This window comes from Micromys minutus, assembly GCF_963924665.1.
Source record: "Micromys minutus genome assembly, chromosome: 1".
Classification (NCBI taxonomy): domain Eukaryota; kingdom Metazoa; phylum Chordata; class Mammalia; order Rodentia; family Muridae; genus Micromys; species Micromys minutus.
This window is the reverse complement of record NC_137969.1, coordinates 112315031-112338857: the sequence shown is the minus strand read 5'-3', so window position 1 is coordinate 112338857 and position 23827 is coordinate 112315031. Positions and strand designations below refer to the sequence as shown.

At 44.4% G+C, this 23827-nt stretch overlaps 2 protein-coding genes across 3 annotated transcripts; both read left to right on the top strand.

Annotated features, from left to right (window-relative positions):
- Nucleotides 1–1679: 1679 nt before the first annotated feature.
- On the top strand, nucleotides 1680–12270 carry PAK1IP1 (PAK1 interacting protein 1). The gene is made up of 10 exons (XM_080910151.1): nucleotides 1680–2042; nucleotides 4796–4958; nucleotides 7651–7771; nucleotides 7845–7919; nucleotides 8514–8566; nucleotides 8854–8999; nucleotides 9083–9180; nucleotides 10622–10721; nucleotides 11569–11692; nucleotides 11797–12270. Exons 1-10 carry the CDS (start codon nucleotides 1959–1961, stop codon nucleotides 11979–11981), a joined length of 1149 nt encoding a protein of 382 aa, XP_080766277.1. The 5' UTR covers nucleotides 1680–1958; the 3' UTR covers nucleotides 11982–12270.
- A 2377-nt stretch (nucleotides 12271–14647) lies between these two features.
- TMEM14C (transmembrane protein 14C) lies at nucleotides 14648–19976 on the top strand. 2 transcript variants are annotated; one of them, XM_080923425.1, is made up of 6 exons: nucleotides 14648–14766; nucleotides 15549–15607; nucleotides 16128–16204; nucleotides 16720–16821; nucleotides 18561–18648; nucleotides 19538–19976. In XM_080923425.1, exons 2-6 carry the CDS (start codon nucleotides 15585–15587, stop codon nucleotides 19590–19592), a joined length of 345 nt encoding a protein of 114 aa, XP_080779551.1. In that variant the 5' UTR covers nucleotides 14648–14766; nucleotides 15549–15584; the 3' UTR covers nucleotides 19593–19976. The 2 variants fall into 2 exon arrangements, with proteins under 2 accessions (XP_080779551.1, XP_080779552.1); XM_080923426.1 differs by lacking the exon at nucleotides 14648–14766 and adding an exon at nucleotides 14784–14962.
- Nucleotides 19977–23827: the final 3851 nt, after the last annotated feature.

Here is a 23827-nt window from a genome sequence, read left to right as displayed (position 1 = left end):
TTTTGAAGAATGCCCAAATCGATTTTCATAATGGTTGTATTAATTTGCACCAAACCAGCCACGAGTGAAGGTTCTATTCTCCTCAGCCTCTCCAACATTTGTTATATGCTGTGGTAAATAAAAATGCTAATTTTATCCCACACTAGTGCCACCATTAGGGCCACATTGCATTATGGCAAAATCATGACTCAATAATCAAAAATTTATCAATCTGATTTATATGCTAAGTTCTCAATCCACAACACATTCACACAATAAATCTTTGTAAATCCTGGGTATTGGCCACTGTCTGGAGTGTAGCTGGTAGATTTTTCTCCAATTCTGTGTGCTGTTTGCTCTCATAGCTTCTTTGTTGCGCAGAAACTTATTTCATGTCTTAATAAGCAGGAATAGTTCCTGTGATACTGGTGATCTATTCAGAAAGTTCTTGACTACATCAAAAGTACTTGAAAAGCATTTTCTGTTTTCTTCCAAATGTATCATCACTGCCAGCTATATATATATATTTATTGGCTCTTGTGTAAAAATTAAGTGGGGGGCTGTAGAGATGGCTCAGTGGTTAAGAGCACTGACTGCTCTTGCAGAGGTCCTTCCTGAGTTCATTTCCCAGCAACCACATGGTGGCTCACAAACATCTGTAATGGAATCTGATGCCCTCTTCTGGTGTGTCTGAAGACAGCTACAGTGTACTTATAAAAATACAATAAATAAATAAATCTTTAAAAAAAAAGTGGGCATTTCTTCGCCATTTTATTTCCAGGTCTTCTATTCCATTAGTCTACTTGCTTTTACACCACTGCCAGGCTGTATTTATTGCTATAGCTCTGTAGTCTAATTTGAGATCAGGTGTTATAATTCTCCAAGCAGTGTTCTTATTTTCTCAGGATTGCTTTTACTATTTGTTTTCCTCCCACCCTTTGCGGTTCCGTATGAATTCTTGTATTTTTTTCCTAAGCTCTTGAACTATGACACAAAAATTCATATTATGTTAAATCTGTAGATTAATTTTGGTAGTGCAGCCATTTTCAGAACACTAACTCTACCAGGCCACCAGGAGCATAGGAGATCTGTACATAACTTTCTCTAATAAAGACTAGAGAAATTAACGAAACAGATAAATAACTTTTGGCAATCACACTTCCTCTGTTGTAATGTTTAAAATACCCACACTTATATTTCTCCAGAAGCAGCTATATTTCCTTGAAGGTAATGAGGGGTTGGGCGCTTCCAGGAACAGAGTAAATAAAGCACAGGATTTTGAAAGTTTTACTCATTCGCATTTTCTTGGATACGATTACTATTACAATGCGGGACACGGCCTGGCAGGACCGGGCTCGCAGTCCAGCTTGGGGACACTGCCAGCTCTGGTTCCTGCGAGCCCCGGACGACGCAACAGAGAGCTCACTAATCTGCTCTCGGCAGGAAAACGAAACCCTTCACTTAGTGATCCGAGCCAAAGGGAAGCTGCAAAAGGAAAGCGGGTGCAAGGAGGCGCCGGCCTGGGCGATGAAGCGTGAGACTGTCTCTAAACAATAAGAAAAATCACAAATGGAGGAAACCTAACTCTGGGCTCCCAAATCAACAAAGGCACTCCACCGAAGCCGGAAGTGGTTCCGCCTCTTCCTGAGGCGCACCGGAAGTTGGGGCTTGGGCGGAGTGTGTCCCGCCCACTTCCCAATGCGGGCTGAACTCACGGCTTCCGAGGATTTGCCTGCTTGCCACAACGTTTCCCCCTCTGCTCTGAGACCCTCCTACTGCGGCTTCGTTACTCACGCTTCTCGTAGAGTGGGCTACGTGACCTTCGAGCCCGTACTCTGTTAGTTATTGCCATTTGCAGGCGCCTAAAAGGTGCCCCCTCGAGGATGACGTATAATTCGCGCGCCGGCTTCGGCAGGGCCTGCCTCCGCTTCCATTGGGTTCCCACGCCGGCTTCTCTTGCTAGGCACGTGTGTTGCTGAATGGAGCTGGTGGCTGGAAGCTACGAGCAGGTCCTGTTTGGGTTCACAGTGCACCGCGAGTCCGCGGGGAGCGGCCACCGGGAGGTGAGGCACCGCGAGTCCAGGGCTGCGGGGGACGGGCGGGCTGGACCCTACCGGGCAGAACCGTGGCGTCAGTTTATTGTTGGGTCTCCGTGGGTAATTGATGTAGGACTTGTTGGAAAAAAGGACAGCTTTATGCAGATAATTCCAGCTCTCGAGAGGCTGAGGCAGGAGGATGGTGAACGCAAAGCTTGTATAGAAAGATTCCGCTCTTTACAGAGTAGAGGCTTTTCGGAATGAGATAATATTTACTTGTTAAAGTGGATAAAATATCCACTGACGAAAACAAAAGAAGTTCATTTCAATGGGGAGTGGATGAATGGTTGTTAGAGGTTGGGACGAACGTAGGGAGGTGATGGAGAGAGGATGGCTAATGCTTGCAGAAATGAAGTTTGGTGGGAAGAATAACTGCTCCTTTTTTATTTTATTTTATTTTATTTTATTTTATTTTATTTTATTTTTTGCCTTGAAAGGTACAGTTGACATCAATTAATTGTATATCCTAAAGTAGTTACAAGAGTATTTTGAATGTTCAACTAAAAAACATGGCACATAGTTGGGATAAGTTGTCTTTTTCATATCTGATCTAAGTATGCATTGAAACATCCCATTGTGCTCCATAAATACATAGTTTTATATGATAATTAAAAAGGGAAAAACTTAAAGTATTCTCAAGGCATGAAAAACTGACAATTATTTCAACATACGAAAAATAAGGTGTGCATTTAAGATGACAATTATTGTAGTTCTTTAAGTCCTAATGTAAAAATAACTTTATCTTTCACTGAGCTTTTGTTCTGATTAACAAACTACTACAGGGCTGGAGAGATGGCTTAGCTGTTAAGAGCACTGGCTGTTCTTTCAGAGGGTCTCGGTTCAGTTCCCAGCATCCACCTGGCAGCTCAAATATACCTGTTCCAAGGGATCTGGTACCCTCATACAGACATATATGCAGTCAGAATACCAGTGTACATAAAATAAAAATAAACTATATATAAGAGAACTATTCCAACTGGACTGGGATGAAGAAAGTGATGCGAATCCACTTTATCGTGAATTTGCTGTGGGCAGGGTGAAAGGTGCCAGAGGTGTGGATCCTGCTTTGTAGTCTTCTTGGTTGAGATAAAGTGTAGCATAGCATGAAATTTATTTTTGTCAGGTATGAAAATAAGATGATACAGGTAATTGCCAACATAAGTCAAACAGTAAAGGGAATTAGAAATGTCATTTAGCAGGGCAATGGCCCCACCCTTAATCCCAGCATTCAGGAGGCAGAGGTAGGCAGATGGATCCTTGAGTTCCAGGCCAGCCTGGTTTACACAGAGAAATTCTGTCTTGAAGAACCAAATAAGAAAAAAATAAGTATGATAATCTTAATTCTCAAATGATTATTTCTCGAACAATTCTACTGATCACCTACAGATCTGTTTTGTTGAGAATTCCTGAGTGTGTGTTGTGGTTTTTGTTTTTGTTTTTAAGTGTACTGAAGATGTACAGCAACCCTGAGATTGATACATTCATTCTCATTTTATAGATGAATAATTGGGAGGTTCATAGGGCAAGAGACACTAAAGGCCACATGCTTTACGAATACAACATGTCAGTCAAGGTCCTCCAGATGTTTCCAGACTTATGTTGTTAACAATTCCAGGTGCTGCTTCTAAATCTAGCCAGAAACCAAGATAACCAATATCATTTGTGTAATTTGGACAAACAAGTAATGATTTGAGCATAAAGCTGTAACATCATCAAGTCAGCTGGCTCATGTCTGTAATCAGGAGGCTGAGGCAGAAGGATTTAAGCCAGCTGTGGTGGCACATGTTTTTAATCCCAGCACTTAGGAAGACAACCATAGCTACAAAGTGAGACCCTGTCTCACAAGAAAGAGGAGGAGGGATGGAGAAAGGAAGAAACTTAAAAAATAAAACCATATGCCTCAGGTACATTGTGTTGACTGAAAGGAAGCATGCTGCTCCTGACTAAGGAATGGACTATCTGCTCCTGTAGCCTTTTAGGACTTGATACGTAGTGATTGATTTTAAGCATATATAAAGAACTTTGCTTGCTTTGTCTTTTTTCTTTTTTTCCCTTTCTTCCCTGGTTTGTTTGGTTAATTTTCCTGTGTAGCTCCTTCAGTTTGAAGAGCACTGTGTGTGAGCAAGCCTTCTTCTGTTCTTTGCACTCGTCCAGAAGTCTATAGTAATGAGTACCTGGTCCTGAGACAATCACTAGTGGTTCTCGAGGGCTCATGGTGGTACTTAGGAAAATATACCAATGCAGTCCTGTTTTTCTTTATAGGGCTTATCATGTTTATCTCTGTGTAGTGTCACATTAACTGGTTTTCTATCTCTTTCCTTAAAGTGAAAGTTGTATTTGAATACCGACCTCTGTCTTTGTTTTTCTACTACCCATAGTGTTACCAAGCATATACAATAGAATAGTTACATAGATAAAGAGAAAATGGGCAGTTGTGATTGGAATTAACCCACATAGGAAGTTAAACATTTGAATAAGTTACTGCTATGGAAGTCTATGGATGTCTACATTACTGGGATCTGGAGGCACGTTACTGAGCTCACTTCCTCTCCTTACAGTCCTTACACAGGTCTTTGATCCTTTTCTGTTCTTTAATCTGTGTATTATTACATAGTTTTTCTCTACTTGCAGGATCCACTGCTTGCTTTTTCAGATTGTGGGACTGTATTTTCAGAGAACTGTGATGTGGCTGTGGTGTTGATTATGTATTTCTTTCTCAGACATGGACTCCTGTGGCTGACTTTACTCACCACGCCCACACTTCCTCCCTGTCGGCTGTGGCAGCGAACAGTCGCTATGTAGTCACCGGCAGCAAAGATGAAACGATTCACATTTATGACATGAAAAAGAAGGTAGAGCATGGGGCTCTGGTGCATCACAGTGGTAAGTTTGCCTTAGTGTTCTGTTGCCGTATGAGGCGCCATGATCGAGAGGTGTCTCTTATAAAAGAACATGTTTGGTAAATGGGGGCTTGCTTACAGTTTCAGAGGGTTAGTCTATCATAATGGCAGGAAGCAGACAGGCATGTTTATGGAGTGGGGCAGGGAGGGAGAGAGGGAGGGGGAGGAAGAGAGACAGAGACAGACAGACAGACAGACAGACTGAGTGAGTGGTGTGTGTGTGTGTGTGTGTGTGTGTGTGTGTGTGTGTGTGTGTGTGGTGTCTCTGCAGGGCTTTCTGGTTGGCAGGGAAACAATAAAACATAGTTTAGCATGGTTTAGGTAACTGGTGCTGGGCCAGACTTTGAGAGTCTGGCATCAGTTCATTTATTTTAGCCATATTTAAGCGCACCAACATTTTTGGAAAAAGTTTTTGGTTAACAGTCAACTCAGTCCCATGTGTGCAGCAAGGCTTAAGACATGTTTACATTGGTGATCTTTACAAAGTCAATATGGCTTCTTTCATAAGATGGTTCTATTGACTTAGAAACAGTGCTCAAGTTAAGGGCCTACAGAGAATGACTCAGCACTGGCCTCACTCGGGCTTTGGAGAGCATAAGTGACCTCTCTGACTAGGATGGATTTTTTTTTTGGACTAGAAGTAATGCTCAGGTTTTGGGGGGTTGGGGCAAGTCTGGGATAAACATAATATTCTGGGGGATACAGAAGAGCCTGGATCAACAAGTAGCAAAGCATCATCAGGTTGTGAACTACAATTTCTCCCAGCATTCTAGAGGAGTAACCACATGTAGCTGTGTGGGTGCACAGGAACTTTGACCCTCTACAATGGCGCCATAGCCAAGAACTTCACATCCTGAACTGTAGGCAGGATAGACATGGGGCCTTTTGAAGCCACTCCCAGTGACACACCTCCTAATCCTTCTCATCCCTCTCAAACAGTTCTACTCCTGTTGACTAAGCATTCAAATGTATGAACTAGGAGCTTGGGGGCATTCTTGTTTAAAACACCCCAAAGTTGCAGCCTTTAAGATACATGGGGGTATTATCAGTTTATAATTGAGTTCAGTTAGACTGATAGGTAAATGTCTCTACTGTGTTCAGATTCTGTGATGGGAAATATAGAAATTGTCTCAGGTAGGATTTCTATTGCTGTGAATACCATGATCACAGTAATTCTTATGAAGGAAGTCATGTAATTGGGGCTGGTTTATGGTTCAGATGTTCAATTCATTATTGTCATGGCTGGAAGCATGGCAGCATGCAGGCAGATTTGGTGTTAGAGGTAGCTGAAGGGTTTCTACATGTGACAGGCAGCAGGAAGAGCGAGTGACACTGGGCCTGACGAATACTTAAAACCTCAGAGCCCATCCCCAGTAGCACACTTCTTTTAACAAGGTCACATTTACTCCAACAAAGCCACAGCTCCTAATTGTGCCATTCCCTATGAACCTGTGGGTGCCATTTGCATGGAAACTACCACACAGATGAAGGGAAAAGATGTTCCTTGTCTGTAGGTTGCTTTCCTGTTCTAAAAGGCAGGGAGGTAGACAGGCTTTTCTGTAGAGTCTCTATGCACCTACAGCCGAGCATGCTTACCACAGAGAACCTGAGGTGTGCCAGAGTCAGATACAGGGGAACCAAGGTCATTGGAACTGAGGCCAAAGAGGAGGAGTTGCACACAAGCTTGTGCAAAGTCGCCCAGTATAGAGGCAGATCAAGGGATTAAATAGTTAACTGATTATTTTAAATCGAATTTCTCATGTAACAGATGAAGGTAAAGGCAGAAGAGAAGTCGGCATTAATTTAATTTGTACTTAGCTTGAAGAATTTGTCCAGAGTCTCTCTCAAAGGTGCAGGTGTGGTTTGAATGGCTTTGTGGCCTGAAGTCTGTAATGTTTTCCACCACTGCCCTCCTTAGCTTTTTAATGCGTGATCGGGAGAGGAGGTCTTGGGAGAACAAGGCTTCAATTGGCAGTGGGAAGTGAAGGTTCTGAAGTGATTGAAATGATTAAGGAGGTTTGTTGGCTACAGAGCTGGAAAAGTAACATTTTATAGCATTGTTACTGCTGATGGCAGTGCATGAGAAGAATGCAGACATAAACCACAACTGGGCATTAGTAGTGATTGGATGGGTCGCTTGAACTTAGAAAGTAGGAGTCATGGCTCAGTGTGCGGAGACTTCTACATAAACTTTAAGCTGCATTCTTTTTTTGACTTTGTATTTCTGAAACAGGGTTTCTTTGTATAACCCTGGCTGTCTGGAACTTGCTCTGTAGCCCAGGCTGACCTTGTCTAAGAGATCTGCCTGTCACAGGATGAAAGGCATGCGCCAACTCTGCCCAGCTTAAAGCTGCTGCCTTAATGCTGGGTTATATAGCTCAGTGGTAAAACCCCTGCTTAGTCTATACAGAGCCTCTTGAATTTAGTCTCCTAGAGCCACTGAAACAAATGAAAACTGTTAGTTTTAATATGAAAAACTTGAATTCTTTACCTAAAGCTTTAAGGTATGATTCTATAGTACCAAAGTGTTGGTTTTGTTTTTATGGTACTAGAGATTGATCATGGGTCTTGTGTGTGCTAGTCAGAGCCACTGCCAAACTGTATTCATCTTCCTGAGCTTCCAACCAGAAACAGTTCAGAGTGGATATAATTTTGCCTGTCTTGCTTTTTCACAGGCACAGTAACTTGCCTGAAATTCTTTGGCAGCCGGCACTTAATCAGTGGAGCAGAAGATGGGCTCATCTGTGTCTGGGATGCAAAGAAATGGGAGTGCCTCAAGTCCATTAAAGCTCACAGGTGAGACCATGTGTTCCTGTTGTCATTCTGGCAAGACCCCTCACGCTGGGGCTAACTGTCGGTTTCCTTTTAGGGGTCATGTGACTTTCCTTTCTATCCACCCGTCTGGCAAGTTGGCTCTGTCTGTTGGTACTGATAAGACATTAAGGTAAGTTATAAATGCCCAAGGGTGTCTTTACTAATGTCTTTTACCTAGTAATAACAAAATGCTGTTTTCATGTCATTCCGAGAAAATACGGTTTTCGTGTAGTTCTGAAATTTTTAGCCATTTAAGTTGCTGTAACAACAAATGCAAAATAGAAAGTCATAGAGCTGTTTCATAACGATGGTGTAGAGAATGTTTGTATTGGCCAGGCAGGGTGGTGCAAGTGTTTAACCCCAGCACTCAGGGCCCAGAGGCAGACAGATCTCTGTGAATCTGAGGCCAGCCTGGTCTACATAGCAAGTTCCAGGCCTAGACCCTGTGCCCCCCACCCTCCTCCACCCCAAAAAAGTGCAGTTATTGTAAGTTGAGGAGGAGAGTGACCCTGAAGGGACATGTTTAGGTGATGAAGATGTAACAGATAGCAACATGTCTAAAGATTCGGGAATGGGCTGAGCTTTAATCATGCTTGAAGAAAAATACTTACTGACAAATTGCTACAAAGTAAACAGTAAATTGTCCTGTGTAGAGGCATGTATGCCTGTTTTTCCCACTTAGTGACATAAAGATCATGCTGTAAACAAACCTCCTGTTTTGCAGAACGTGGAATCTTGTAGAGGGAAGATCAGCTTTCATAAAAAATATAAAGCAAAGTGAGTATTTTGCATGTTTTATAATAACTAGCTAAACTATGAATGTATGCAGACACTTTTTTTATGTTTATTATTTTATGTGAATGGGTATTTTGCCTGCATGTATGTTTGTATACTACTTGGATCCTTGAAACCTTGGATATCAAAAGACATCAGATGCCCTGGAACTTGAATTACAGGTAGTTGTGAACCGCCATGTGGGTGCTGGGAATCAAGTGCAGGTTCCCCAGAACAGTCAGTGCTAAGCCATCTGTCCAACCCAAGATAAAACCATTTTTGCCTTACAGATGCTCACATTGTGGAATGGTCCCCAAGTGGAGAGAAGTACATAGTTGTTGTGCTGAATAAAGTAGATGTCTATCATCTGGACACGGCGTCTGTGAGCGGCACCATCACAAACGGAAAGAGGATCTCTTCTGTTGCATTTCTTTCAGTGAGTTCTGGAAAGCAGGGCTGGGGGTTTTGAGGTGTCCAAATCCCTGACGGCGTTCTGGGAATTGTTTTTCTTTTTTCTAGGACTCTGTCCTTGCAGTGGCTGGCGATGAAGAAGTTGTGAGGTTTTTTGACTGTGATTCCCTAGTGTGCCTCTGTGAATTTAGAGCTCATGAAAACAGGTATTCTTTATTTTAAAGCAATCTGTGTGTATATAGTCCTACTGAATGTTAAGTCGGCACTTCCATAAGTCTCCATATGTGTCTGTGTTAAGAGAAACATGTCACAAAGATATGACATGTATGATTGCTGGCATCTAAGGAGATGGTGGAACTGTTACCTCCTTGGATTTCATACAGCAGGAGGGTTGCTGTGACTGCGACTAGTTGTTTTGTACTTTAACTGTTAGACTTGAATAGCAAGTATTTTTGAGCTAAGGAAAAGCTAAACAATATTGAGCTTTGTTCCTGACTGCTCTTGTCCTTTTTAAAATTTCTTTGCCCACTTCCCCTTTCCCCTGCTATCTTTTCTCAGTGGGAAAAAGGATGAGCTCTATCTCCCAAGTGTATAAAGGGTAGATAGTCTCAGAATAGGTTGATCATATACTTGGCCAGGTTCATTCCACACTTACGGGAGCTCTCCCAAACCTGGCCAGTGGACTCAGAATGTGCCTTTTTTCTTTTTTAGATTTTAGTATAATTTTCAGACAGGTAATAGCATATAGCATTTTACTTAATTCCTGCTTTCTGGGAATGGCTGTTTTGAGAAACCTCGCTGTAAACATCCCGTCCTTCAGGCAGTGCACAGGCAGTGCCTCCCTGCTTAAAGCAAGCTCGTTTTAGGAAATGGTTTCACATAGAGCCACCAGGTCACCTCAGCTCTAATCTGAACTCCATTATATCCTCAGGCACTTCCTCCTGTGTGGTGTTTTAATTATGTTTTAATCGTGTGCCAGGCATTTGTGTTGTGTCTGAGGGGCACCCTACAGTGCTGTGGAGGTCAGAAGACAGAGCTGTGGGCTGGTTCTTTCCTTCCACATTCAATCGTGTTTTAGAGATTGAAGTCAGGGAGCCATTGTGCCAGTTCCCTCAGTGTTATTCTGAAGTAAAATTACAGTTTTAAGGGTCTTAGACCTGGAAATAGCATGGTTTCAGTCCCATTTGGAACATTTGTCCAGTAGAAATGGAAGGTGAGTGGTATGTTAGGCAATCCAGAAACCAAAAGGCAGCTTAGACTAGAAGTGGTGGTTTCCCTGGAGTTGGAGAAACCCATTCTTCTCTCTTCCTCTTCATGAGCCTGCAGTCAGCATCTTTTCTGTATGATGTGCAGATTTTAGTTACAGGCTTCATCACCCATATCCTTATTTTCTAGAAGGATGTATCAGAAGATAACCCGAGTATCTGTGGTTGTCACTTCAGCTTTCTCTTTAGATGTGGACAGTGTTTTTCACAATTTGGTCTGAAAAGAACTCAATTGGAATATGCGGCATTAGTTATGTCTTAGGCTACTGTTCATTGAATGCTTTGAAAAACTTGAAACATTGATAAAGCAAGAGCCTGTTGTGGTTTTATGATATCACATCCTCTGGAGGAAATGATCTCTGGCATTGATGTTTCTCCCTAGGGTAAAGGACATGGTCAGTTTTGAAATTCCAGACCATCACGTTCTTGTCACAGCATCAAATGATGGCTTCATCAAAGTGTGGACACTTACACGGGAGAAGGTCAGTGTCCCTTATCAACACACTGCAGTGCAGGCCCGACTGTGACATCATTACGCCATGTTATGGTAGTACCACATTACTGTAAGTTAGCAGTGTTTAAGAGTCATAAAACGTAGATCCTTAAGCTTTAAAGTCTCTTCCATTCATAACCTGTACTAGAGTTGTAAAGTTGGATTACCACAGAACTGCCTGAGGCTGTGAACTAAGTAAGATCAGGTTAGACATCCTAGTGCCCTTGCTTTCAGTTGAAAACTTGGCTTGCTGTTTTTGTGTATTGGGTCATCTTTATCTTACAGACAAATCCTAGAGAAAAAGATTGCCATTACCAAAAACAATTTGAAAGGTCCTGATTGGTTATGGAGCTACCATTAGTGTTGACCAGATAACAAGACACTGAACTCCTTTTTCATGCTCCTTGTAGTTTCAGTCTGGAGTGGATGTGGTTTGTTGAATGTCTGAGAACTTGACAATTTCTGGATACTTGGAATAAGTTGTGAGCAGCCTATCAGAGCAATTATAAACGGTGGTCGTCAGCTCCTCTGAGAGTCACTATCTTTTGCGCAAGAAGACACAGGCTTGCCTCACCTGATAGAAGGGCTGTGTTATGAGATACGTTGTTGGGTAATTTCACCAGTGCATTCACACAGACTCTGGTAGGACGCTGTACTTAGTGTGGATCTGTAAGCCTAGTGTGGTACACTCATCCTGACACTGACGGAAGCATTCTTCTGTGGTACATATGGTATACTGAAACTTCAACTTACATTATCTGGTTATGGAAAAAGAAAAGCAGTTATACAAAAACTCCTCTGGGTTGAGTGTAAGTTTTATTTTTCTTCTGTTCCAGAAAGATCCCCCTTCTTTGCTATGTGAGGTCAACACTGGTGCCAGGCTGACGTGTCTTGGCGTGTGGTTAGACAGCGCGACAAATGAAACAGCAAGCCTCCCTCCAGCTGCAGAGCCCTGTCCCAGTAAGTTAAGCTGATGGATCATTTAAAAGACTGAACAGTCTGTTTCCTCAGGGGTTGTTGAAGGGGGAGGAACAGTCCTTAATGCATTGCCTCATGTGTTTTAGACCAACCTAAGACGATCAGAAGGAAACCTGGTGACAAAATTCAGGAAGAAACATCAGAACCTAACTCAGAGAAATCGGACATACCTGGTGACAGCAATCAGCCAACAAAAGGAAATAGCCCAGCGTCAGCCAAGAAGAGGAAAATGGCAAATGTGTCGGAAAAGAAGAGAAAAAAGAAAATGTAATTCACATGGCAAATCCCAGATTCTCCTCCCCAACAGAGTGTCTTTTTGACAGAATTCTCCTTTTAGAATATTATACCTAAATTTCCCATGTGAGAAACAAAAAAAACTTCTCCATCTGGAGAAAATGTGCAGCTTAAAAAAAGAACCACTTTTAGGTGGTGCTCTGTTTTGTTAAGTGATAAAATTATTTTGGCAGATGGCATTTTATTATATATTGTAGTATATAGTAGTTGTATACTTTTTACTGTTCAGAACAAGTAAAGATCTGAAAATATTTTATTAAAAATAATGCAATTTAAATATATTTATTTGGTGACACTTTCGTGCTAGCTGTGCCTTCGTGCCCCCAGCCCCTGCTCCCCGCACAGACCTGTTTATGTCTTTACCAGAAGTGGATAAAAGGGGTTTTTAGACAATCTGCTTCTAAGCAGTTGGTAACAAGCAAATTTAAGGGCAAAAAATAACACTTCTTATCATCTTTGTCTTTAGAGCATCAGTACCCCTTAAGCTAACCCAACAGCCTCAGCTCACTTCCTTGTCACGTTGGCTCAATGTCACCATAACCCTCTGCTTCAGATTGTTGTGCGATTAAGACGTGTCAGTATGTGTGGTGGTCCTAGAACAAGCCTAGCACACTGCAGGTACTTAATGACCATGACCTTTTACTTGACCCACTGTCATCAAGAGTAAGGGCATATTTTATCAAGTGCTGGCACACACCTTTAAAGACGCACTTAGGAAGTAGACAGGCAGATCTCAGTTCAAAGCCAGCTTGGTCTACAGAGAGCAAGTTCTAGGATAGCCAGAGCTACAAACATACATAAATTAATAACACCTTCATCAACTGCCTGAACGTCTTGTGATATTAACGGATGGGAAGCCCCAAGGGCACAGTGCGAGTAGAACTCAAAAGAAGATAAAAGTCTATGGGCCAGTAGATGGTTTGGTGGCTGGTAGAGTACTTACCACCAAGCCCAGAGACCTGAGTTCAGCTTCTGAAGCCTGTAGTTGTGGAAGGAAAACCTCCCTACAACTTGTCTTCTGACCACATTTGTACTGCAGCATGTGCTCCCACTCCGTTCCCACTTACACACAGTCATCTATAATAGTTTAATTATGTTAGAGTTTGGTTTTCTTATAAAAGATAACTTGGCTTTGGAAGGAATTGTATGTAAACAGTGTTTCAGTTGAGCATGGTGTGGCATCCTTATAATCTGGCATTCGGGAGGTAGAAGGACATCCAGGGATTCAGGGTGTTTGGGACTGAGATCTTGTCTAAAGAAAAAAAGTTTAAAACAAACATGGGCTTCAGTTATAGAGTTAGCTGGAACCTCCAGGTTGTCCAAGCTTTTGTTACAATTGTGTGATTTGATTGCAGTGTGGAGCCTTTCCTTCCCCTAGTGCCTACAGAAGTGAGTCCGATCTTCTCCCCAGTCCTAGTTTACTTAGGATCCTTTTGTTGAAGGCGTCTGGGAATCTTGGTGCAGTAAGCTATGCTATATCCATAGTGGCAGAGCTGTGTTCTCCCAGGAGGTGCACGGGTAGGCGAAGTGTGTGAGGCTGGGAACGCAGTAATCCAGAAGGCATGTGACGGGACCCTCAGGAGAGGATCACTTGAGCCCAGGAGTTCTAGGCCAGCCTGGGCAATACAGACCCCCATCTTAGGGAAAACAACGTAGTAAATAGGAAAAGTGTGTCAAATCGTTCAGGATGCTGTATTCACAGACAATAAATTTATGTGAGACACTCAGTATGATGTACAGGAGACAAGACATTGACATTACTCAGGGCATCACAAGTCCGGAATTAGGTCCGTCACTGTGTGTATTCTCTACAGCAAGACCCACGGTGCTCCGCAGGCCGATAGGTAGAGCACATCTCTGGTAAGAGTGTAACTGTTCTGCACCACTGTCTGCTCCAGGTTGCCACCATCTCCGTGGGGTCAGCTGTGCCTGCTTGTAAAAGCTGATCTCAATTGGGCTTGTTGACTGTTGACCTCCATTTATAAAAGGAGTGGGAGGGTCGTAGGACCCCCCTCACCTATATCTAGCTATCCCTCCATCCAGTTTCATGGCTTCTGCCTTAATTGCATGTGGCTTGAGGAAGGGCTAGACTTTATAGGTGGAGAGGGACTAGGGGAGGGGGCTGTATGTACACAGCCATAAGGAAGCCATCATTCACGCTGGGTATAGGCCTTCCAGTGTTTTAGGGTCACTCACTTCTGCCTGAAACCTCTCAGCCATGAGGAACCTTGGTAAACTCATTGGTTCTTGGGGGTGAACTTTGTAATACGATCTGAGGAGTAAATGCTTAGCCTCTCCCAGGGCAAGATTTCTTAAAAATAGACTCCGTTTAAATGTTTCCACTTAAGATCTACCCTCGGTTCATGGCAGTACATAAACACTGAGTTGCTTTGATTGTGGCTGATAATGCCTCTTGATAATGCCTGGCACCCTCTCCTGATGGTTCTAATTTATCCCATTTTCCTTGTATTAAACTGGCTCATCTGCGGAGTGCTGACCTCAGACTGCAGCCAAACCTGGCGCCCCCCCCCACTCCTCCCAACCACTTCCCCCTTCCCTGCAAAGCGCCAAGCCCGTCCCTCTTAACTCAAGCCCCGCCCAAGCCCCTTAGGTCCCGCCCGTCTGTCCAAGCTCCGCCCCTCTCGCTAGGACGCAGCGCGCGCCGTGACGTCTGCACACCCGGCTCCTGACCTCCGTCACTTGCTTTTGGCTCGCAACCTTGTCCTCCAGCGCAGGCCTCCGGGCTCCGGCTCCGGTGTCGGGTGCGTTCTTACTCTGCGGGTTTTAGCACCCGGGAATTGTTCCGCACGCGCAGGCGCGCGGGACTCTCCCGTGCACTCTCTGCTGAGCTCCCTTCTCCGGCCGACTTCCCGCCTCTAAAACGTTCTGTAACTGCGGTTCCGGGAGTGGAAACCTAACGGCGCGTGCGCTTCTTCCCTGGCCGCGGAGAGCTTTTTCGTAAGAGAGCAGGAGTCACTTTGTATGGATTGTAGCAAGTCCAGTGCAATTGCGACTCGGGTTCCCGGGCTTTTTCTTTCTTTCTTTCTTTCTTTCTTTCTTTTTTTTTTTTTTTTGGTCCCTTGCTCCAGCCTAACAGGACCTGAGGGTTGGATCCAAGGGTTTGTAAAAGTTTGCAAACTTAGTATTTGAGGGCGTTTGAGAGAAAACAGCACTTGCCCTGATCCTTGGAGACGCTAAGAAGGGGGGGGTGGGGTGGTATAGGCCATTTGTTTTCTGATTTAGCAATCGATTAGTTGATGTATCAGACCTGTCCAGAGCTGGTCACTGACTCCTGCTCGCTTCCGTGGGCCTTGCTGTAGAGGAGGTTGTAATACAAATGTTTGGTGTCTCCCCAGCACTTAGTATACATGGAAGTGTTTTACCAGCTAGCCGGTTACCTTCACTGGGCAGCAGAGCCAGGGAAAGCAGTGGCTGTGTGTTCAAGGACCAGTTGGATCCACACCCAGAGCTGTACCTTGAACTCATTTCTTTCCGACTGCTAGAGGCCTGCGTGTTCTTAACTCCTCTGACCTCTCCCCTACAGGTGAAGGCCCTTTGTGGTCTCCAAAGTGACTCAACAATGCAGAAGGACAGTGGCCCACTGTAAGTGCCCTATGCATCGGAATAGAATCACTTGCTTCTAAAACCAGAGCATGTGGCAGGAGCCTTCAACTTGGCACTGCCCCGGGGGCATCATGGGCTGTGCCATGATCCTTGAACATCTGGCCTGGGACCCAGACTTGAATTTGGTCCCGCCACAGGCTAGTTCTAAGCCTGCCACCTCACCTCTCTTTATTTCTGATGGCACACCGACAGGATTTGCTGGAAATGACAGCCTTTTTGTCCCAGCCAATGATTTAAGCAGTTACCGTTTGTTTGTTTGTGTGGGTGCATCTGTGCCATGGTGCATTTGTAGGGACCAGAGGACAGTTTGTGGGGGTTGATCTTCTCCTTCTATTAGGTGGATCCCTTGTAATGTAATCAAACTCAGACTGCCAGCCTTGGGGGTGGGGTAGGGGCACATCATTACCAAGGCTGAGCATCACACTGGCCTCACCCATTGATTTTTGTGGCTTGTATTTGAAACTCGGTTGGCACTGGCTTCTCCCTTTTGCCATTTCAGGGTGCCTTTGCACTATTTTGGTTTCGGCTATGCGGCCCTGGTTGCTACTGGTGGGATTATTGGCTATGCAAAAGCAGGTAAGCCTTTCTTTCACCTTACTCTTATCCAATTGTCAACTTAGTCCAGTGAAAGGTGGGTCCCCAGAGTCCTTGAAGCCTAATTGACTCAGGTTTGCTTTAGGCCCTGAGTGTATCCTGCATAGTCAAGCTCCGGCTCCTCCTGCACTGGCTTCCGATTATCGGGCAGAGCTGAGCCGGGCAGTTCTTTTCCTCTTTACATACAGATAGGCAGGGGTGGCCGGGGCTGGGTGTTATCGACATCACCATACACCATGCTGCCTATCAGCTCTCTACTCTGTATTGTCTGTTTAACACAGGCTCAAGCCAGGGCCTCATTGAGTCACACCTAATGGAGAGAAGGCTGGGGTGATAAGACCTTGACTTCTGTGACGGCAGACTCCCCCCATGCTGGGAGCACGGTGGCTCTAAGCCTTCTGAAGACAGTCTCTATGGCAGGCGAGGGGAGTCTTGTGTGTTCTTTATGGAATGGCTGACATCACAACATGGATGCATGCCTGTTTGCTTCTCCCCAGGTAGTGTGCCATCCCTGGCTGCTGGACTCTTCTTCGGGGGCCTAGCAGGCTTGGGTGCCTACCAGCTGTCTCAGGATCCCAGGAACGTGTGGGTTTTCCTAGGTAGGTTCGCCTCGGGCTCTGCTGCTGCATTCTACTTGGCCGTGAGACTTGATGGGGGTGTGGCAGGTTCTCGTCTCTGCATTTCAGCTGCTTCTGCCAAGCAGAGGGTGGGTTTCATCGTGGAGAACCCTGGGTTGTTTCCGTTCTATATACTAAATACAGAAGGGTTTCATACAGCATGGATTTAATCTTCCCAGTGAGATCTGTTTTGAACTGGCCAAGACAGTGTGTTAACTATTGAGGTTCTATACTAAAGCCAGCCCGCCTGAAACTTAACAGAAATCTCACACATCTCACAAGGCCGGAGCTCACGTATCCTTTCCCCCTTTTGGACATCTTCCATAGGCAGTTAATTGTGTAAGACACAGACAGACCTTGCCTTTGGGAAGCATTTAAGCTCAGGAGCAAGTCAGGTAATGGGATTCTGTGGAACTGGAGATAAAGTGCCCCGGGTGTAGCCCATGCAGGAAGGGAAAAGAGGAGATGACTTCTTATCATGGTGTTTTCTGACACATTTTTGTTGGTCTCCACCCGAGTGCTAGCCGTTGCCAGGGGCGTGGGGTACTTCTGTGGCTCTCACACAAACAGTGTACGGACACATGCGAAGCTAACCCTCCCAAAGGTGTCACTGACAGTGTCGCAGAGTGGGCTCTGCACACCAGCCATGGGTAGGAAGGGAGGAGCTGTGGACCATCTGAGGAAAGAGAATGCACCGGCTCCCAGTTCTTCTGAGCCGCTTCCTCATCATGCTCAGCAATGGCTCACACACCGCTTCTGCCTCTGATGCCAGCATTCTGCTCCCCACAGGAGATCCCACGAATACTCGATTCAAACAACCACTAACCACAGTCTCCCTCACAGCCCGCAGCTTCCAGGCCATCCCTTCTTCCGATTGTGAACTGTCTTGGGTCCACCATTCATCTGTACCCCCGTGTAAGGTCTCCACACATGAGGTTCACGTGTGGCCAACTTTGACTTGTTTAGATGAGGATCTCGGAGCATACTTCCTCTTCGGCCACTGGCTTTTCCCTTCCTTCTCAGAAGCTTCTGTACAAACCCACTTAGACTGTTCCTCATTCTTCCTCTCGCATGCTTCATGGATCCACTGCAGCTTTTGTCCCTTTGACCATGGAATGCATCCCTGAGTCTCACAGGGACCTGTACGAGCTCACTGCTTTTATTTATTTATTTCATTTTAAACTTTATTTCACATGGCCAGAGTCGCTTCTCAACACAAATGGCCAATGACCTTGACCGTGTCACACGAGCCCTCCTGTCGGGGTCTTTGTGTGTACTAGCTCCTCAGCCTACAGCATATTTGCGTCAGCTCATTTCACTCCTCTCCTTCCAGATACTGGCTAAGTCTTTGCTTCTTTAGTTAACCCTTTCGTAATAGTATCAATGACTCCCTCCGTTAGGACATGTGTGTAACATTTATTGTAGCACAAATTAGACTTCGTGTGTGAGTCTTGAAGCTAGCTCGAATCTTGAGGCTTTTGAAACACTGGAAGGTGGAGTTTCAACACTTGTTGAGTTTGGTCAGGTCTCTAGCTTGGCACATAAGGTCAACATTTTCTTATGAGGACCCTTGGTAGGCCTGGATGCTGTAGGCAGCAGTCACACTTACTTCTCTCTGAGCCTCTCATAGGACGGAGTCTGGGCCTCAGTAGGTGGATGGGACTTTACTTTTGTGTCCACTGTGCGTAGGATCTGATCATGTTGACTTTTCTCTTTCTTAGCTACATCTGGGACCTTGGCTGGCATTATGGGGATGAGATTCTACAATTCCGGGAAATTTATGCCTGCGGGTTTAATCGCAGGAGCCAGGTACTTTCCCCTCCCTTTATGTGGACCATGTTTAGGTTTTTGCTCTAGAGTTTTCATACAGTCACAAATGCGCTCGCTTTGGTGTGTGCCTGATTCTAGACGTCAACTCCCATTTTTAGGTTGTATGCAAGTAGCAAGGGCTACAAAAGCCTTTGAAGTTGATTTAGTACCTAAGAGTAGTCACTCACCATAGAATGAATGATCCAGAGGCTGCTCTGAGGACTGTCCTAAGCTTCCCTACATGATCTTGTCACATGCCCTTGTGTGTGGCTGTGTGAGACTTTCCATGTTGATGCCCTATTTTTTAGTTGAGTGCCGTCTATTGAAAGTTTTGCTAAAAGGGAACTTTTTTACTGAGTCGATTTTTTAATTTTAATTGTAAAACCTAAACCAAACTGTCTTAAATCGATAAGTTCTTAAGTATGATAATCGTATTCTGGAGGAAGGAGAATTTAAAACAGAACAGAACAACAAACTGTCTCAGGGAAGTAGATGCCTGCTTTTCTTCGGCTGTGGTTATGCTGTTGATGAAAGTCTTTTACAGTGCAAACAAAAAAGTCTTCATAGATCAAGGTAACAACCAGTAACCTAGGAGGCAGGAGACCTGCCATCAATCTGCACTGTGGCCCCTAGAGTGTTGGTCTCTCTTGCCCTTTCCTTAGCCTTCTAAGTTATTGGTATTGGCTTAGGAGTTCCATGTGCCACTGTGAAGACTTGAATTTCTGTTCTTCCTCAGGGGATGGGAGTGATGCTCTACTTTAGCCCTTCTCACACACAGTTTCGAGGGTCGTGCACACTTTGTTCCTTAAAAAAAAACCAAAACAACAACAAGAAAACCCAACCGTTGTGTACTTTTCCTGATGAGTTGTTTTTCTTTTCCTTTGAACAGTTTGCTGATGGTTGCCAAACTTGGAATAAGTATGCTGAGTTCACCCCATCCGTAGTAGCCATCTTCCTGCGTGGGCTCTTGAAGAGTTGACACTCTTCAGATCTCCACATTACAATGTTGAAGAGAGACGTGCAGCAAAGATCTACACTGAGCACACTGAAGGGAAGATGTGCCATTACTGTGGTGACAGTTCAGAGGTGGCGAGTGTCTGACATCAGAGCTCACGCTGCCTTTATTCAGCTTTGTTTTTCCATTATGTCTCGACTTTCTGTACTCGTAGATAAAGGGGTCAGCACTGAGGGCCCAGAGCTACATGGCCTGCCCAGAAGTGTGTGAAATCTCTTGTGACATTTGTGATATGGGATCTTTTGCACAGGTCTGTTATGAAATTATGTTACAGTGACATTACCAGTGAAAATAAAGTTTTCTATTAAGAACATTTCTCTGGTGTCATCTTTGTCAGAGGTGTCTGGGATGTAGCGTGAGATGTGGATTGGTTGTGGAGCATGGCTGTAATCCCAGTATCTTAGACGCAGAAGCAGGAGTTCAGGGTCATATTCAGTTTTGTAAGTTCGAAGCTAACCTGTGCTACATGAAACTGTCTCAAAAAACCTAAAACCAAAACAAACATGCACACAAAACCCTTTGAGAATTTCTAAGCTATGCCTGTGTAATAAAAACAGGGACTTAGCATCAGATCTCTGCTTACATGTCTTAAAAGCAGGCTTAGCATATTCAAATACATTTTCCTTTTGTAAGTCTGTGCTTCTTACCTCTGCTCACTATCTTGCCCCTGCCTTCTAGCTGCTAGGGATTAGAGATGTGCCTCCCATCTAATTCACCCTCAAGGACAAGTTCTGAATACCCGTATGATGTTTATAACATAGATAGGATCTATGTTGATATTACATGTCTTTTTCTTTTTTCTTTTTATTTGGGGGGGGGGGCTCTTGCTATGTACCTCAGGATGGCCTTGAACTCATAATTCTTTATTTTTTTGAGTGCTGGTATTACAGATGTGCACGACTGTCTAGTACTTAGCATTCCTGAACTATGATGCCCAGAATCCTGTGCAACTGATCAGTGTATTCTGGACTGTGTGTTTCTGAAATGGAGCCATGACTCATTTTCTCATGTGAGACCCCAGATCTTCCTGACTGCTGTAGTGAAAGGACCGGCGCTTGTCAGGGCTGTTCTGCAAATACTTTGATTAGATCTGAGATGATTGATTTGCTTTCTACGTGTAGTTGTTTCCAATCCATGGCATGAATAAACAGTCCATTTATGATTGAGTGGTGCGTGATGGCTCCATTCTCTGGAGAATCAGGTTTGAGTGATTATTTTGAGATGTGGTTATGCCATGTTGCCTAGGCTGGTTGTGTACAATTAAGCTCCAATAATTCTGCCTCAGCCTCCCAAGTACCTAGTACTACAGGTGTGTGTCACCATTCCCAGCTTGAGTATCGTTTGTGGTATTGAGGGTCAGAAGTAGGGCGTTGCATATACCAGATAAGCCTTAGCTGTAGATGCATGCTTCTTGTTCATTTCACTTCATTTCGTCCTTTTGATTCTGATTAGCAGGGCTGAGCTTCGAACCCTGAGCCTCAGATGTGTTAGGCAAGTGTGTTACCACTCCACCATCTCCACCATCCAACCTAGAGTCGCAAAACTCTTGGGGATTTGGTCGATACCTCCAGACCTGTGTGTTAAAACACACCCTGTCCATGTTGGCCTTGTATAGGTAAAGAAACAAGGCAGAGATTGTTTTTCATCATTCTGTGGCACTGCTGTTGGGCCCTGAGCTCTCAGCGTGCCAGCCAAGCACCCTACTGCTGAGCTGTGCCCAGCTCTGCGTGTATGGAGTTTGAGGTAGGGACTTGCCAAATGTTCAGGCTGGCTTTGGCTTATGTTCCAGGGAGGACTTGAACTTGCAATTGCTCTGCTCAAATATGGAGTTGATGAAGCTGTCTTTTAGTAAATGACAAAAATAAGAGAGCTATGGAGCTAAGACACATGTAGGAACTTTAAATACATGATTGCTAACTGAAAGTAGCCAGTCTGAAAAAGTAACATATACTGTGATTCCAGCTATGGGACATTTTAGAAGTAGAACGGTTAAACATTAAATACAGATTCTAGAGGCTGGCGGTGTGGCTTAGTGGTAGGGCACTTTCTTAGCATGAATAAAGCCCTGGGTTCCATCCTCAGGATGGGAGGGGCAAGAGGAAGAGGGGAAGGGAGGAAAGGAGAGAGGGAGGGAGGAAAAGGGGAAGTGTAGGAATGCATGTTGTTGGCAATAGGGAACGTTGGGGGAGAGGAAGGCTACATGAGAACTCCTGAACTCCTGCTCTCAAACTGAAACTGCCACAGGACAAAGCAACTCCCCCCGGAAAGGGTCCACCCAGAGACATGCACACGTGTTTCCACTGCTGTGCTGAAGGCAGCAAGGAAACAGCTCAGACATCCACCAACAGATGAATGGATAACGAAAATAGGCTCGATACGTGAAATGGAAAGTTACCCAGTTATAACAAAGCATGAGAATTTCAGGAGAAAGGATGGATCTATAAAGTACAGTATGAAACAAGGGGGTCAAAACACAGGCTAAAACCCAATGTCCTACCTCGGATGTGGCTCCTAGCCTGTAATGTATCCAAGTGTGTATGCACAGGATAGGTAAAGTCCACAGACGTTGAAAGGAGACCCAAAGAAGGTCCTATAAGTGACAAGGAAGGAGGGGAGTGGACAGAAGGACAAGACAGGGAACGGCGTGGGAAGAGCAGCAAAGGAGTGGGGGAAGGGGGATAGAGGGGGTAATGGGAGGGGGAGAGCCACAAGAACACATTATTTAAAAAAATGTCAGAATATAATGAACACATTGTATGCTGAACAAAAAAAGAAAAAAGAAAAACAACTACAACAAAATGGACCACTGAATATAGAGTTTAATTATAGAAAAAAAAAAACCACACTAGTTAACCATATATCTATTCGGAGTTCATGTTTCTCAGAAACACCAAGGAATTTTAATTAGCTTTGAGGCAATAAAATTGTACAAACACACATAACCGTCAGGACTAGGATACGTTACTATTTCAAGTTTTAACATTTTAAACATGTAAAATATGAACAGCTATATCTTCTATACAAAAATATATGATTTGATAATGTGCTTTTGGGCGGTGCCCACAAGACGATGCCAATTCCATCAGCATCTGTTACATAGCCATAAATACATTAAAATATCAGCAGGTAATGACGTTATTCTTTCAAAAGAATATACAGTACTAATCATGCCCAGCCTAGCGAGTGGCAGGTTTATAAAGTAGTCCTAACTTCAAAATATCTATTTAAAAAAAAAACAATTTGGTATAAAAGTAGAAACAATAGACTATATGAAACTCTGCCATGGCAACTGAGTGCGTTTGCCCTGCGACTCTGTGAAGTTCGTTAGTGACCCGCAGGAACAAGGGTTTGCCTGAGGACCCGCTGGCACACTTCACCTTTGTGTCAGTCAGGAACATGGGGAAACAGGAGTTGGGAGAGTCAGATGGACGAGCATCAGATACGGTTTCAAGAACGTTCTTAGTGATGAGATGACAACCCCAGTTGTGATTAATGTCACAGTTTGGTCAAGGTCCAACAACAGTGCTAAAACGAGACTAGCATACTTTGATAGACGCTGGAGAGGGGTTTGTTTTTTAAGAAACATAGCCCAAGATGTGGCTGCTCACTTAGTCTCACAGTTTCAAATGTAGCAAACCGAAAGGTAGTTACCATCTTTCTGACACTGCCAAGGTGGGAGAATAGACCCTCTGCCAAGTAACTCGGCCCCAGGAGCCTGTCTCACCCCTATGAAAAGCGAGCAGAGGCGAATCAGTCAGGTCCCTACTAGGGACCAGAATCTCAGTAGCTTAGGCTACTACGGAACAGGCAAGAGTGAAGCCCTGTGTACTCACTTCCCAGAGAAGTTCTCTAAAAGCCTGTGTACGTATCTAGGAATTGGTAGATCGAATACTTGATACTTTGGCAAATAATTTATTCAATACTCTTTAAAGTCCCGCTCAAAAGTCTCAGCATGGCGCTCCATCAGCGCGGCTGGCCACAAGCTAAAAAGATGCATTGCATTTCCGGAAAAGGAAGAAATTGGGAGCTGCCTTCTGCTCTTCGAGGCGCCCACGCTTGCGTGCGTCTTGTGGAACTTGGTAGAAATAGACTCAGTAGACGTCTCCCAGGATCAAGGGGCTTGATCGTCCTCTACGGAGCAATGCTTCAGGGCTTCCACTTCTC